This window comes from Crassostrea angulata, chromosome 3 (genome assembly GCF_025612915.1).
Source record: "Crassostrea angulata isolate pt1a10 chromosome 3, ASM2561291v2, whole genome shotgun sequence".
In the NCBI taxonomy this organism is placed as follows: Eukaryota; Metazoa; Mollusca; class Bivalvia; order Ostreida; family Ostreidae; genus Magallana; species Magallana angulata.
Window position 1 is genome coordinate 23,824,601 of NC_069113.1, and position 14,275 is coordinate 23,838,875.

The 14,275-nt window shown below is 35.3% G+C and overlaps 1 protein-coding gene and 1 pseudogene across 1 annotated transcript; one reads left to right on the forward strand and one right to left on the reverse strand.

Moving 5' to 3' along the window:
• Positions 1-68: 68 nt before the first annotated feature.
• Positions 69-3,106, forward strand: LOC128176800 (uncharacterized). The gene is given in 15 exon segments (XM_052843348.1): positions 69-107; positions 371-430; positions 633-712; positions 858-912; positions 1,032-1,070; positions 1,249-1,302; positions 1,707-1,748; positions 1,843-1,893; positions 2,001-2,048; positions 2,170-2,205; positions 2,207-2,224; positions 2,336-2,398; positions 2,488-2,550; positions 2,726-2,821; positions 3,077-3,106. Coding segments are annotated over 15 exon segments (774 nt in total).
• Positions 3,107-8,752: 5,646 nt separating this feature from the next.
• LOC128175270 (E3 ubiquitin-protein ligase TRIM36-like) lies at positions 8,753-13,680 on the reverse strand (annotated as a pseudogene).
• Between the last annotated feature and the right edge of the window lie 595 nt (positions 13,681-14,275).

Genomic DNA, 14,275 nt, shown 5'->3' on the forward strand with positions numbered 1-14,275 from the left:
CAAAGAATATTTCTCTACGTTTATTCAAATTAGCTCACTAACTTGTCCTTCTCTTGTAGATTATCAAAATGGAGATCTGTATCGGAGATGACAATTTGCGTCAACAGGTAAATCTAATGGTTTTGTTGCTTTGATGTATATATATGTACATGTACTGGCCTTTGTGCATACTTATTCACGCAATAAATTTTAGGAGATATTTTGTAATGGTCAGGATTTGTTGAAAGCTTTTAAATTGGTAATAATGGGAAAATAATGTATATCAATATGTTCTTGCAAAACATATACAAGTAGCAGTGAAAATCTGCATAAATATTACAATTTATATTACATAAGAAAACGATTAGATTTTTTTTTAATTCTTTAACAGAGAGAAAGAATGGATAAACTGTCAGAGATCAAGAGGAAACTAAGAGTGTATCAATATCTCGTATGTTACATGTACTACATGTTTTTAATCAAACATAGAATATATTTAATTAGCTCTTTTTTATTTTTTGGTTGCCTTAATTAGATTCAAATAAATGAATTGATACTTCATACAAAGCCGCCGATCATTTTTTTTCTATGGTCCGAAAACACGTCTGAAATGCTTAAATTTTAAAAAATGTTTACTATTTTTCAATATTAAGGAGAACCTTCGCAATGAAGTTCTTGTCGACAACTTATATATGACAGAGAAAAAGATGGAGAGACAACAAGAGGTATTATTATTTATTAAGATGTTGATTGTAAAAGTTGTTTTTTTAATGTATTTTTGTGGGATGAAATGTCATGTAATATTGACATGTAAATCAATTACCTCGTCCTGTAATGATGCCTAAACACGGGATCTCTCATTTCACGTAATTTATCACAGGGGGTGGTGATCAACGGACAATGATCATGGCAAAGATCGAAGCAGAACTACTGGTAAATTTATTAAGTATCGATTTACTTCAAAGTATTACAAAAGTCTGCGCGGTTGAGAGTGAATTTGTCCTGTTCTCTGGTATAATTTTATAGGTAACTCATTCTAAAACATTTTACAGAAAAGAATTCTTCCAAGCTACAGAAGTCCCGTGATGGCTGTTAAATGAATGGTATGTTTTATTATTTGATTTGTTGATTCAATTATTAACTGATTGATTGCTTGATTGATTATTGTTTCATTTCCTTTCTTTCGTTCTTTGAATTATTAGAGAACATAGTACATGTACTATGAATTTATGATACCTATGTAATTCCTTGTCTCTTTTTTATTCTTAGAAAATTATCAGCGAAAACAATCAGAAAATGAAAAGTGTCCATGAAGAACTATCGGTAATTAGCTAAAAAATGCCATTTTATGATGTCATGCAAGTGGAACTGCTCGTGAGTCAGAAAACTGATTTAGCATAACGGTATACATGTATGTTAATACATGCATAAAACGAAAGTTGCATAAACTGATTGCTAAAAAATTCCTAGCATTATCAGTGTATTCTTGCATTCCTCCTTAAATTGGTTTGGTGATTTGCATAATTGAATTATTCATTCAAGCCTGAGGTATTCATTATGTGTACATGTACCGGTCTATTTATTACAGCATTTCTTCCTATAATGTTGAACGTTTACACGTTCGAATCGCGTTGTAACAAATTCACAATTAAGACTCGAACTTGTCATCAAAAATGTATAAAGTTGGGAAATTATTCAACAAGTTGTTCTTAATTATTATTTTGCAGAACGTTAACCAAATCAAATGGAACGCCACATTGGATACCCGGGTAACTATCTTAATCAAATACGTAATATGTATGATTTTACATTATCTTTATTTCAAGAAATAAAGAAATGACGATCGTCGTTCATTATTTACAGGACATAGAGAAGAGAAATCAGATTGTGTTCTCAGTTCTAGTTTACCAAGTGGTAAAAAACACGTAATATTTTAAGAAATTATCTAAACTTTATAACTAATATTTATCTTGTTTAAAATTGCATATAATGATATTCTGATACCTTACCTTTTATTTTAGAGAAATATAAGGACTAGAAGATGTCCACAAATGGCAGGGAAAATGATGGTACGATTATCTATCAAAAATTCCCCTTTTGTGCATTAAAAACGGTATCCAACATATCACTATGTCTATAAATTTTAGTAGAATAAATTCATTAAATTCACAATTTTAGTTTTGTTTTTAGAAGGAACTTCAAGACCGCCATTTAGTTCTAAAAAAATCTTTAAGAAGAACTGATGGTGAGTCTTACTGTCAACCAATCAATATCATTGAAACTGTAACTTCTTGATTCATTTCATTTCGTTATAGAAAACAATCTCGTAAATATTCAAAGTGCATTTTTTTTGCAGGAAAGGGTAAAGGAAAAAACAAAGATGCGCCAAATCAAGAAAATCGTTGAAGAAGAGTTGCTTGTAAGTGAAAAATACTTATGGGTACGGGAATATTTGATCTAATTGAATTTACATATAGACTTCATATATTATTTGATCCTTATATTTAGATGGAAACAAAAAGGAAAGAAGAAATAAGGAGAAGACTAAAAATGCTCCAAACTGAATTGATGGTAAGTTGTCATACTTTGTATATTAAAAACATAACTGACTTGGTATTTTGACTGTCTGTAGAAGAAACTTGAAAATCTTACATAATTTTAATGTCGCGGCATTTTATTTACTTGAAATCTTCAGTCTTGCATTCACGTGTAAAAAAATAAATGTGTTGGTTTTTTTTTAGTCCAGAGCTATCATCGTGAGAGAGCTGTCGAAGAAGATACGCACTTTATTCCAAGGAAGTTATTCCTGAACAGTGTAGAAACGTTCAAGACCGTCCCAAAGGTACAAGTCTGTATTACATACATACACGGTTATAACGAAGTCCCAAAGATAGGCGATATTACTGCGTTATAAGCGTTATTGTATACATTATATGTTTAAACAGATACATTGATACTTCAAATATGTTAAATCATTGCAATAAGCTAGTTAAAATTTCCAAGAAATCGTCCCTGGTGCTGTGTTACGACCTTGTTATACTGTACATTTAATAAAAAGTACTTGTGTGTACTCATCAAGTGATTCTTCCTCTTTAAGGTTCGAGATTACACCCAGAGTCACTTATGAAATGAAAGATGGACCGTCAGGCAGCCTTTCCTACGGAGATCAACCCCAACCACTGCTGAAGGTTAATATCAATATTAGTTTTTGAAATAATATATTTAAAATTATTTTGATTGCATTTATTTTAGTTGCATTGTTATTACATGTATTTGTAAATTTTTTTTAACACAGAGAGACCACAAAGCCCACATCCAAAAGTCACATTAAGAAAATTTTCGGGTTCCGATGAACTAAAACTAATGGAGGCCATGATGATGAAAGCATTCGGTCCTTGCATAAAAATTCCATTTGTTAAGTTTTAATATTTTTTTCATGAATAAATCTTCATTGTTTTATTTGTAAATGCGTTTATTTTATTTTTCATATCATTGTCCAGGACCTATAGAATGTTGAAAAATAAAATATAATCCACAAATAACTTGTTTCCCCCTTGAAGATAAACTATTTGGGTAGCTGGGGCAAATTGTGATTCAAACATACATGTGTAATCAAGGATTACAAAGCTGGAGGCATGTGCACTATATATCAAACCCTGAAAATTTTTGAGGCATGGCATTTGTACAACACAACACTCTTGTTATTATTATGCTGACTGTTGTATACTGTTGTGCCTTGCTAACAGTTATGCCTTGCTAACAGTTACTGTGATGTTTGAAGTTCTGTAATCCCTAAAAACAAATCACCGGAAAGGCAAGCGTTTGTCCTTTTAAATTAATCGGTTGATTTGTCGGATTAATCAATCAACAAGTCGCTGTACAATTTAAAAAAATCACAAACGTTTTACGTTCTTTTCAAGAAATGAGACACGATTGACCTTACCGAAAAAAAAAATCTCATTGGTTTTTTCTCTTGTACATTTTTTATCAAGCGTCATTTTAAAAAAGCGTAATTATTGTGACGTTATTAAAAAGTTCACAGGATTCAACGTTTTCGCTATTCCATAGGTTCATATAAGGAAGCACGTTTGCCAATGTAATATGAAATTACATGCAAGTAAAACAGCAAAGATTGCAACTTTATACTAAACGACAGAATCAGTTTTGGTCATGGTTATGTCTAACTTTACCAAAAAGTAGGGGGAGCTTAGTCGATCAGGTTGGTAATATAGACTTGGGGGAGGGGGGGGGGGCTATAGTCTTTATTGCCGTTTGTCAGTATTTTTACCGTTTTCCATTATTCCAATTCAGTGTATATTGCTTTGCTGCTATTAACCTGTCGGTCGGTCTGTCCATCAGCATTTTCCGTTCACTCTCTTCGAAGAGGTTACACTTATTGAAAAATATAATACTTGGTATTAAGATTTACCATACAAATATCTAGGTCAAGTTTGGTTTGTGGTACGATTGAGCAAGTTTTGACAACGTTTTGCCCCTTAGACCTTGATTGAATTCCTATAATTTTCAGTTTCCGTTTATTTATTTTTTTCAGAGGTTCATAAGTTCCATTTCTTTGTACATCTTTACTGCCCATAATAAAGGTTTGTGCACCCTATAATGTACGTTTAAGTTTTTCCAAGGTGGTATTGAACACTCATATTGTGACGTACTTCCGATCGACATAAACAGTAAAATACTAGTAAAATTCGAGATTTAATATCTAAATTCACTAATCAAGGATCTGAAAACCTGTATGCTAGCGATATCAAGTGTTTTAATTAAATTAACGTCTGTCGTACATGTTCTTACCTACATATAAATGTCATATTGTCTCATTTATAACAGTAATAAAATGTTTAATTTAAGTTAAGAGAGATAGAGGGAGAGATTTCAAATTTTCTAATTCTAAATATAATAATTAAAATAGAGGAATACATAAACGATATTAAGAATGTTCAACTAGGGTAGGGTAACATACTTTAATGCGGCCATCCTACTTTTCAACGTTGGTACACGTAGTGCACGTGTGATTTACATCAGCTTCGTCCCCTGTGCTCTCTCTCTCTCTCTCTAATCTCTCGCACTCACCCCACCCTCTCTCTCTCTCTAATCTCTCTCACCCACCTATCTCTCTCTCTCTCGCTCTCTCTCTCTCTCCATAATTTTCTCTCACCCACCCCACTCTCTCTCTTTCTCTCTCTCGCTCTCTCTCTCTCGTCTTCCCCACTCTCTCTCTCTCCCCACTCTCGATAACTGACGTATTTGACAATATTATCACGTGGACCGCGACCAGAGATTGGTTTTCCTACTCGATGAGATCGGGAGATGCTCTCATTGCTATTTTGTCTTGCTTTTGTTTGAACATAATGTTGTGAAATACATTCAGCAGAAGCGAATCGGTGTTTTCATTTTTTTTCTCTGGGAATTCCGGAAATTTTTTAAAAATTTCCTCTGGAGTATTGCTCCATTTCTAGTTTATAGTTCCTGAATTTTCGAACGTAGACCAATATACGAGCGAGAGCTGTTTTAAAGTTATCTGTTTGAAGTATCAAGGCTTTGCTTGCTTTTTTGAATTCTCATCAGAGCATGCAGAGGACAGTGAGCCGAGGATATCGCTTAACTTACATATGTACTTAGATCACTAGGGAGAACGAGACTACTGTCCTCTCTCAATCTTTTGTGTGAATTTATTTCTTCTTCTACGGATACTGCAGATGACAGTGGTTTGTAAGACATTTGTTTATTATTTGACATAGTTTATGTCAGTATTGTCAAGGAGAACACAACAAAGCAAAACAAAACTTTATATGGTGAGATGGAGTTCACAATGGCCGACACCCTGGGTCGTGCCGAGTGGACAGTTACACAAGATTCACAGAAAGTAAATAGGAATTTCACAATATAGAATGCTAGTATGCTGTATATGAAACTAACAACAACGATTGATCACATATTCTTCGTATAAATCACTAGATATCACTCAAAACAGAATATTTTTTAGCAGAGGTCGGAGCTCAAACACCTCTCTCACCTACATGATGACGTCATTAGATATACATGCTCACACGTCAACCGATTAAAAATGACTATATCCTGGATTTTTAAACCGTTTCTAAAACATTTGATCTGATACATGTACATAGTAGTACTTTGAACGATTAAATTGGTTTTTATACCCATCCCGACCCCCACGGAAGAATCCATTCTAACCAACGGAAATTTCATCAATACGAAAGGGTAAACAGGACTTCGCGCCAGAATGCCTCATTCATAAACTTTTTACGCACCGTTATAGTGGACGAGTCAAAAATGGAAACTTTTGAGAGACACATCATACAATGTAAAACTACTGGGCCATACCGTGTATGCAGTTTACTTTCCGTTAATTTTCTTATTTTGAGAGTCCTTTAATTGCTTGAAAATGACGGAAAGGCCTTGAATATTGTTACTTTTATGTTATATAACATGTAAAACTGTTTTCATTTCACCGACAAGCTACAAAAAATTAAAAAATATTAATGAAAACAATAAACATAGAAACAGCACAGATTGCGCAGATTGCAACTTTATACAAAACGACAGAATCAGTTTTGGTCATGGTTATGTCTTACTTTATACATGGGATCCCAGTATAGAAGTAACACTGTTAAAAGGGTTTGGCATGTCAATATTATTTTCCAAATAATATTCTGTACCTTGATTCATGGGAACATGTGACGACAACGCACTTGGTGCGTCAGGGGTGGGGTTAACTATGGGCGGCATGTTGTGAGGAATCATCCCGCTCCGTGACATTCCCTGGCCTGCTTCAGTTGACGCCTGTGTCGCTGGTGTCGTCGGAGCCGCAGGTGTTGGAGGAGTCGCTTGTGTCGGAGGAACGGGCTGTCTCACTTGACCTCCTCGACGATTTCCGCGACGACCTCGTGCCAATACACTACTCGAGGCAAAGTTCTGTATTTGTTCCATTTGGCACGGCTGCGTATGGGCTTCTCGCCTTAGATGCCCTTTGGTTCCTTACCCTCAGCATGATATTGTAATAATATGCCGGTATAAAGTAATAAAACTCGCCGATTAAAACGATAAAACTTGATTATTTCTCTGGTTGATTTTTTGTGACCAACTCAGGGAACAGTTGAATATAAAAGGAAGAGCTTAACGCGCACGCTCCAAGACCAGGAAGTGTAGAGTTATTGCCCTTGAATTAACATTACTAGAGTTATAGTTCTTGCCCCAAACAATATGCTTAACTGCATGAAATAACAGGGTTTATCCATATTTGATAAACCTAATTATGTCTTACTTTACTAAAAAATAGGGGGAGCTTAGTCGATCAGGTTGGTAATGTAGACGGGGAAGGGGGGGGGGCTATAGTTTTTATTGCCGTTTGTCAGTATCTCTACCGTTTTCCATACTTCCAATTTAGTGTATATTGCTTTGCTGCTGTCTACCTGTTTTAAAATTTTCAACTAGGGTTGGGTAATAAGCTTAAATGCGGCTATCCTACATTTCATCGTTAGTACACGTAGCGCACGTGTGATTTACATCCCTGCGCTCTCTCTCTCCCTCTCTCTCTCTCTCCAATCTCTCTCTCACCCACCCCACTCTCTCTTTCTCTCTCTTTCTCTCTTTCTCTTTCTCTTGTCCTCTCTAATCTCTCTCTCCCCACTCTCAATAACTGACGAATTTGACAATATTATCACGTGGACTGCGACCAAAGATTGATTTTCTTCCTCGAGAAGATCGGGAGATGCTCTGAGTGCTATTTTGTCTTGCTTTTGTTTGAACATAATGTTGTTAAATACATTCAGCACAAGCGTATCGGTGTTTTCATTTTTTTCTTTGGGAATACCGGAAATTTTTCTTCTGGAGTATTACTCCATTTCTAGTTGAGAGATCTTGAATCTTCGAACGTAGACCGGCAATCTCTGTGACCAATATACGAGCGAAAACTGTTCTAAAGTTATCTTTCTGAAAAATCAAGGCTATGCTTGCTTTATTGAATTCTCATCAGAGGACAGCGAGCCGAGGATATCGCTGAACTTAATTAAGATCACTAGCGAGAACGAGACTACTGTCCTCTCTCAATCTTTTGTGTGGATTGATTTCTTCTTCTACAGATACTGCAGATGACAGTGGTTGGTCAGCCATTTGTTTACTATTTGACATAGTTTGTGTCAGTATTGTCAAGGAGAGCACAACAAAGCAAAACAAAACTTTATATGGTGAGATGGAGTTCACAATGGCCGACATCCTGGGTCGTGCCGAGTGGACAATTACACAAGGTTCACAGAAAGTAAATAGGACTTTCACAATATAGAATGCTTGTATGCTGTATATGAAACTTATAACAACAATTGGTCACATATTCTTCGTAGAAATCACTAGATATCACTCAAAACAGAATATTTTTTAGCAGAGGTCGGAGTTCAAACACCTCTCTCACCTACATGATGACGTCATTAGATATATATGCTCACACGTCAACCGATTAAAAATGACTGTGTCTTGGATTTTTAAACCGTCTCTAAAACATTTGATCAGATACATGTATATAGTAGTACTTTGAACGATTATATTGGTTTTATACCCACCTCGACCCCCACGGAAGAATCCATTCTAACCAACTGAAATTTCACCATTACGAAAGGGTAAACAGGACTTCGCGCCAGAATGTCTCATTCATAATTTTTTTACGCACCGTTATAGTGGACGAGTCAAAAATGGAAATTTTTGAGAGACAACAACATATAATGTAAAAACACTGGGCCATACATGTACCGTGTATGCAGTTTACTTTGCGTTTATTTTCTTATTTTGAAAGTCCAGTAATTGCTTGAAAATGATGGAAAGGCCTTGAATATTGTTATTTTTATGTCATATAACATGTTAAACTGTTTTCATTTCACCGACAAGCTTGAAAAAATTAAATAATAATTATTAATGAAAACAATAAAAATGGACGTCATCAATCCCATATCAAACGACTTATTACCACTTGAATCTGCGCGTCTCTTTAATGAATTTATGAACAGCGGCAAATTCTAAAATGTATTTTTAAAGGTAATATTATCTGCAAGTCTGTAGCCCCCTGTATGGAAAATTTCGGATGGTAGTCAATCTGAATTTTTTTTTATCAGACCGAGAGCTACATACATTGTATATGCAGCTGTAATACAGCCTTCCGATGAAATACTTTGTTTAGTCATGCAAACTTTTAAGAAAGCTATTCGTACTTGTTTATAAAATAACATCTCTATACTTCGTCTTACATTCGCTATTTGTAGAACAAACAGAACCAGTATCAGTCCGGCCCTCGCCACATACATTATTCGAATTTAATAGCCATAGCATTGCATTGCTTTGTATGTACACAGTGTTTATCTATATGGCTATTTATATGGATAGCGTACACGCGTGATTCAAATACCCCAAACGGATGATGGTAAAGAATTAATTCAGTGGGTCTACATTTTATAGACTTTGTAAAACTACATATTTGCAGGTCTGAAAGTTTGTTAATTTCCCAATCTATCCGCAAACAGTTTGTTAATTTTCTTCGACTGCTAAGGCAACAGCGCTCGGAAGCGGAAGACCTTAATAAATGTTGACTTTTACTGACTCAGATTGGGTTATTGTAAGCAAGATGTCTATGCAGAAAATAAAAAGGTAACATAGAATTAGAAATATTAAATCACACAATACAATCTAATAGATTTACCGCGTACAGACAGTAGGTATTTCAGTCAGGTGATTATATCGTGGTTTATTTCAGAGCCACTTTAAAACAATAAACGATTTGTCTCTATTTGTTCATAAGTATCCAACACATTTCTATTTTGACAGTGATTAAAACTGATGAATCCTCATTCTTCTAGGTATTTGATTTTCTTGGCTATTCCGGTCTTACACTCTCCCACTATCATCTCACCGTCACCAATGATACACAGGCCGCCTGGTTTATCTATTCCTCCTTCAGGAATGATGTACCTCAGGAATCGCCCGTCTCTGTCCAGTAAGTGAATCTTGTCACCTTTATAGTCTGTAACGATGACATGACCGACAGAATCGGTGGCGACTGAACAAACGTCGAATTTAGTGTCCTCCCCTGAGTACGAGTACCGGAATATGCCCAATCTATCGACAGCAATGACTGCGTTTTTATTCCAGTCAGTTACAATGATGTCCCCGTTGATATTCTCAATGATGTAAGTCGCGTCTTTATACAGAGGGTGACACTGCGAGTCGTACTGAATTTCCTGGAGCACGGTACCGGTACTGCTGTATCGGACGACTTTGGACTGATCGTCTGTAAGGAGACAGACCAGTAGATCACCGGACGCGGCGCTTGTGACACCACATGGCTCCCAGTCCCCGGTAGTGAACATCGTCACCACAGTGTCGGTGTCAGATATCATTCTCACAGTGTTATCTATTCTATCAGTGTACACTACTTGTTTGTTGTACATACATAAGTAACAGCCTGTGGTAGTAATCCTGACGGTGTGGTGGAGGTGTCCCTGGAGATCAAACAACTTCAGTTCTTTACTAGCTCCTCCCATCCACACTTTGTTATCGTCGGTAACGGCCATGTCATACAGACAAGTATTATACTTTTTATTAGCAGGGAACCCAATGTCTATAACAGAAGTAACTGTTGGTATCTCTGATATAATTGTACCCGATAACTCATTTTCTTTTAACTTATTTTCCAAATATTCATCTATTTTATATTGATATAATATCGGAAACGAATACTGGGAGACCTCACTTAATTCTCCTGTTTCTGAATCACTGGTACAAAAGTCTGCATTTCTGTGACGTTCTTTAATTTCTGTAATTTTCTTGTTTTTCCATTTATTTTATTCACTTTCCAAACCATTTCTTCAAACTTTTCCTTTTGTTTCTGTAGTACAGCCTCGTGTTCCTTTTGCATGTCATCCAGTTCCTGGTGAAGTTTCGTCACGGTCTCCTCGATCTGTTTGTGCCACTCTTCTCCCCGTGCTGTAACTTCATCTTTCCTCAGTTTATAAATCGAGGATATCGAGGACAACAGTTTCGTCGTATGTTCCAAAATTCTCTCCAATTCATGTTTGAATGACTGAAGTCGATCATTTTCCGTAGCAATCACTTTCAAAAGTTCTTCAATTTTATCGGACAGCTCGGATATTTCGTGCGATTTGTGTTTAATAGTAACGCAAAGGATGCATATTGGAGTTTCGCAAGTTTTGCAGTATGCAGAACAATCGTTTTGGGGATGGGAATCACAGTGGCACGTGTCGTCATCATCCTTGCTGGTGTAATCTACAATGTCATGGCCGTTCTTAGATTTCACGCGCAGATGTATGAGGACACAGGGGTCACAGAGATTGACTCCGCATCGTCTGCAGAAAAACGAGACTGGTTGCTGACACAGATCACATTCCACAACATGTTGAGCTTCATCTCTAGATGCCATCATGGAAGAAATTAAGGACCCTGTGAAAATTGTTTTCAGAAATCATAATCTAACATAGTTTAATTTTACAAATGAGTCATTACCTGGGCTGATAATTGAATACATGACTTGAGGACTTTTATCACCTATCGTTTAGGAATCCAAAGACCATTGCATTCATTACAAATATTAATTTATCTATTACAAATTAAAACGACGAGGACTGGCAATTTTCTAATGCGCAGTCTCTTGAAGTCTGCTATTAAAGGACAACAAAAATATATCCGTCACGTACATTTTCATTTATTCAAAATCTACATGCATTCTAATCGTATTATCAAAATGGTAATTTTGAGTTGCTCAATTGCATTAGACATGAAAAGGAATACCTTCCACAAAGTAACATACTTTAAGATCCTCAATAGCACTGAATGTGGCTCAACACAACAATTCATTATTTGATAGATCTATAAATACCTTCTTTTAATAATGAGAGATTAAATGAATGTCATGGTGGGTCTGATAATTGTTTTAATTTTTTAAATATGACAAATATTTCATTATTAAATGCAATGGCACAAGTAGCTGTCATGAATATTTTGTCCTCTGCATGTGGGGCCATGATTAGCAAATAATCTTGACGGTGTACGATTCTTCCATTTTGTAACTGAAGAGATTATGTGAAATTTAATTTTTCGGACTTTTTGTAATAAATGTATACATTTACTGTAGCGATGTGCCTGTACTTCTCCAGACATTAAGTTAAGATTTTCGACAACTTTGTTTAACTTCCTGTTTAAATTCCGCAGTGCTTTTTTAAAATTAATATCAGAGTTGGATAGTACAGTAACTCTTTAATTGACGTTTGTGTCTGTTGACTGACACTTATTCCTTCATCTGAAATTAACCCTTTTATGTACATTATTACTAATACGGCATGGCTCATCTAATAGTTGTTCGATAAATGAATACTTTCTTTATATTTTTGTTGATCCTTTACTTCTCTTTTTTTCATTGTTCACTATGTATGATTTTGAATTGTAAGACCATCATCAGTTGGAATCAAACCTTCGGTATTGATACCTCCCAAACTCATCTAAATTAAAATTTTAGTTCATGCAAAGTCTACAAAAAAGTCTAAAAACCATATCGTGTGTCGACCGACTTGATTGAGGTTTCACTGTAACATGAATTATCCTACAGCGCCGCCATATGATATTTTCGGCAGATTGGTAACTAAACATTGTATTATACTTGTTAAATATTTGTTGAATACTTGTTAAATGCTATAAGCATTTAAGGTGGCCCGAAATACGGATAGATCATTTGATGATTAAATGAAATAATTTTTTCTGAATGACAAAATTCTAAAATAAGACACAGAACTATCAAATAAATAATCTATTATTTATTTGATATGGTTTTCGGGATGTATTTGTGATAAAATGTTTTTGCTGTCAGCAAAATATCTTACTGTATAGCTTACATGTAACATTTAATCTCAATTATTATGGTAATGTATGGTATAAATCTTCGATAAAGCAAGCCAAGAAAGGCCGGATTATTTTATATTTAATATAGCGTTAATGATATGCAATTTATGGTGTAAGGGAGATAATTCCCGTTTATTACTGTACTTAGCTAGGATACCTGCTGCAGCATTACACTGAATTGAACATTGTATGTCTTAATATGTCACAGACTGTTTATAGATTACGTTTGTTGTATTGATGCTATGTCATTCACGGGTCCATGATTCCTAACATAATTATATTGAAAATTCCGTTCACATGATCATATCTGTCTGTACTTGTACTTAACATAGAACACGCCAGATACCTTTAACAAGATATATAGCACGGTGTCAGTGGGACAAAGGTTACAACTTATACATGCGCAATCAGGTGCATACACGTCAGGTCATGTTAAAAACTTTGCTAATAAAATCGTTATAATCAATCTTGAACTATTGTCAAAAAGAGGCCTTTATATTTTTTAAACACCATATTTATGTATACAATTATTAAATTTGATATCACACAAGTTGAGTGTCTGAATGCATGTGCCATGGATCATTATCATCACAACTTTCATTTTACATAAATTTGTCTGAATATACCAGTCAAGGTAAAAGTATTACCTCACATTAGGAACATAACTTCCAAAGTAAAAGAAAATCACTCTCGAACAAAATAATTAATGTGCAAAAAATCAACTTTCGGTTTATCAATAGTCCTAACAAACCAATCCCGCTATCCTGGCCTTTTAATCAATTGCAGCTCTCGGGCCTTCCGGAAATACCCGAGAAGATTCGATTGGCCTTTTAATAGAGGTTATGTCACTATAATTTTTAGGTAGGAAACAAAAGAGGTAATCCGAAATGATTTTGAAGTTGTGTGTCAAGTACATTTTTTCCATACCATTTACTGTACATAACGCGCAGCCTTGTGAACCATCATTTTCATTCCTTTTTTTTAAATTAGATTTTTCAAATCCTATAACTTTTAAATCAAACTTCAATTGACATGCTAGTTGCTGAAAATATCTAGCATTTTTTTCAATACCAACTGTCAATTCAGTGGCGTAGCTACATTGAAGCACTGTAAGCACGTGCTTGCAAAGTTTTATGAATCTCATTAATTTAAACAATAATATTTTATGGCAAAGCAACCCGAGCTTTTAACACGCTTGTTTCGAAGTTCACTACCGTATAGTGTAATTTCACAAGGTATTCACAAGGTATTTTCAATTTCCGCTAAGTAACCAACCAACCAACCACCCCCCCCCCCACCCCCCAAGCCTTCCGTGAATTGCATTCAGTTTCGCTTTTAGACAAAACGCAGTGGTAAAGTGCTTACCACC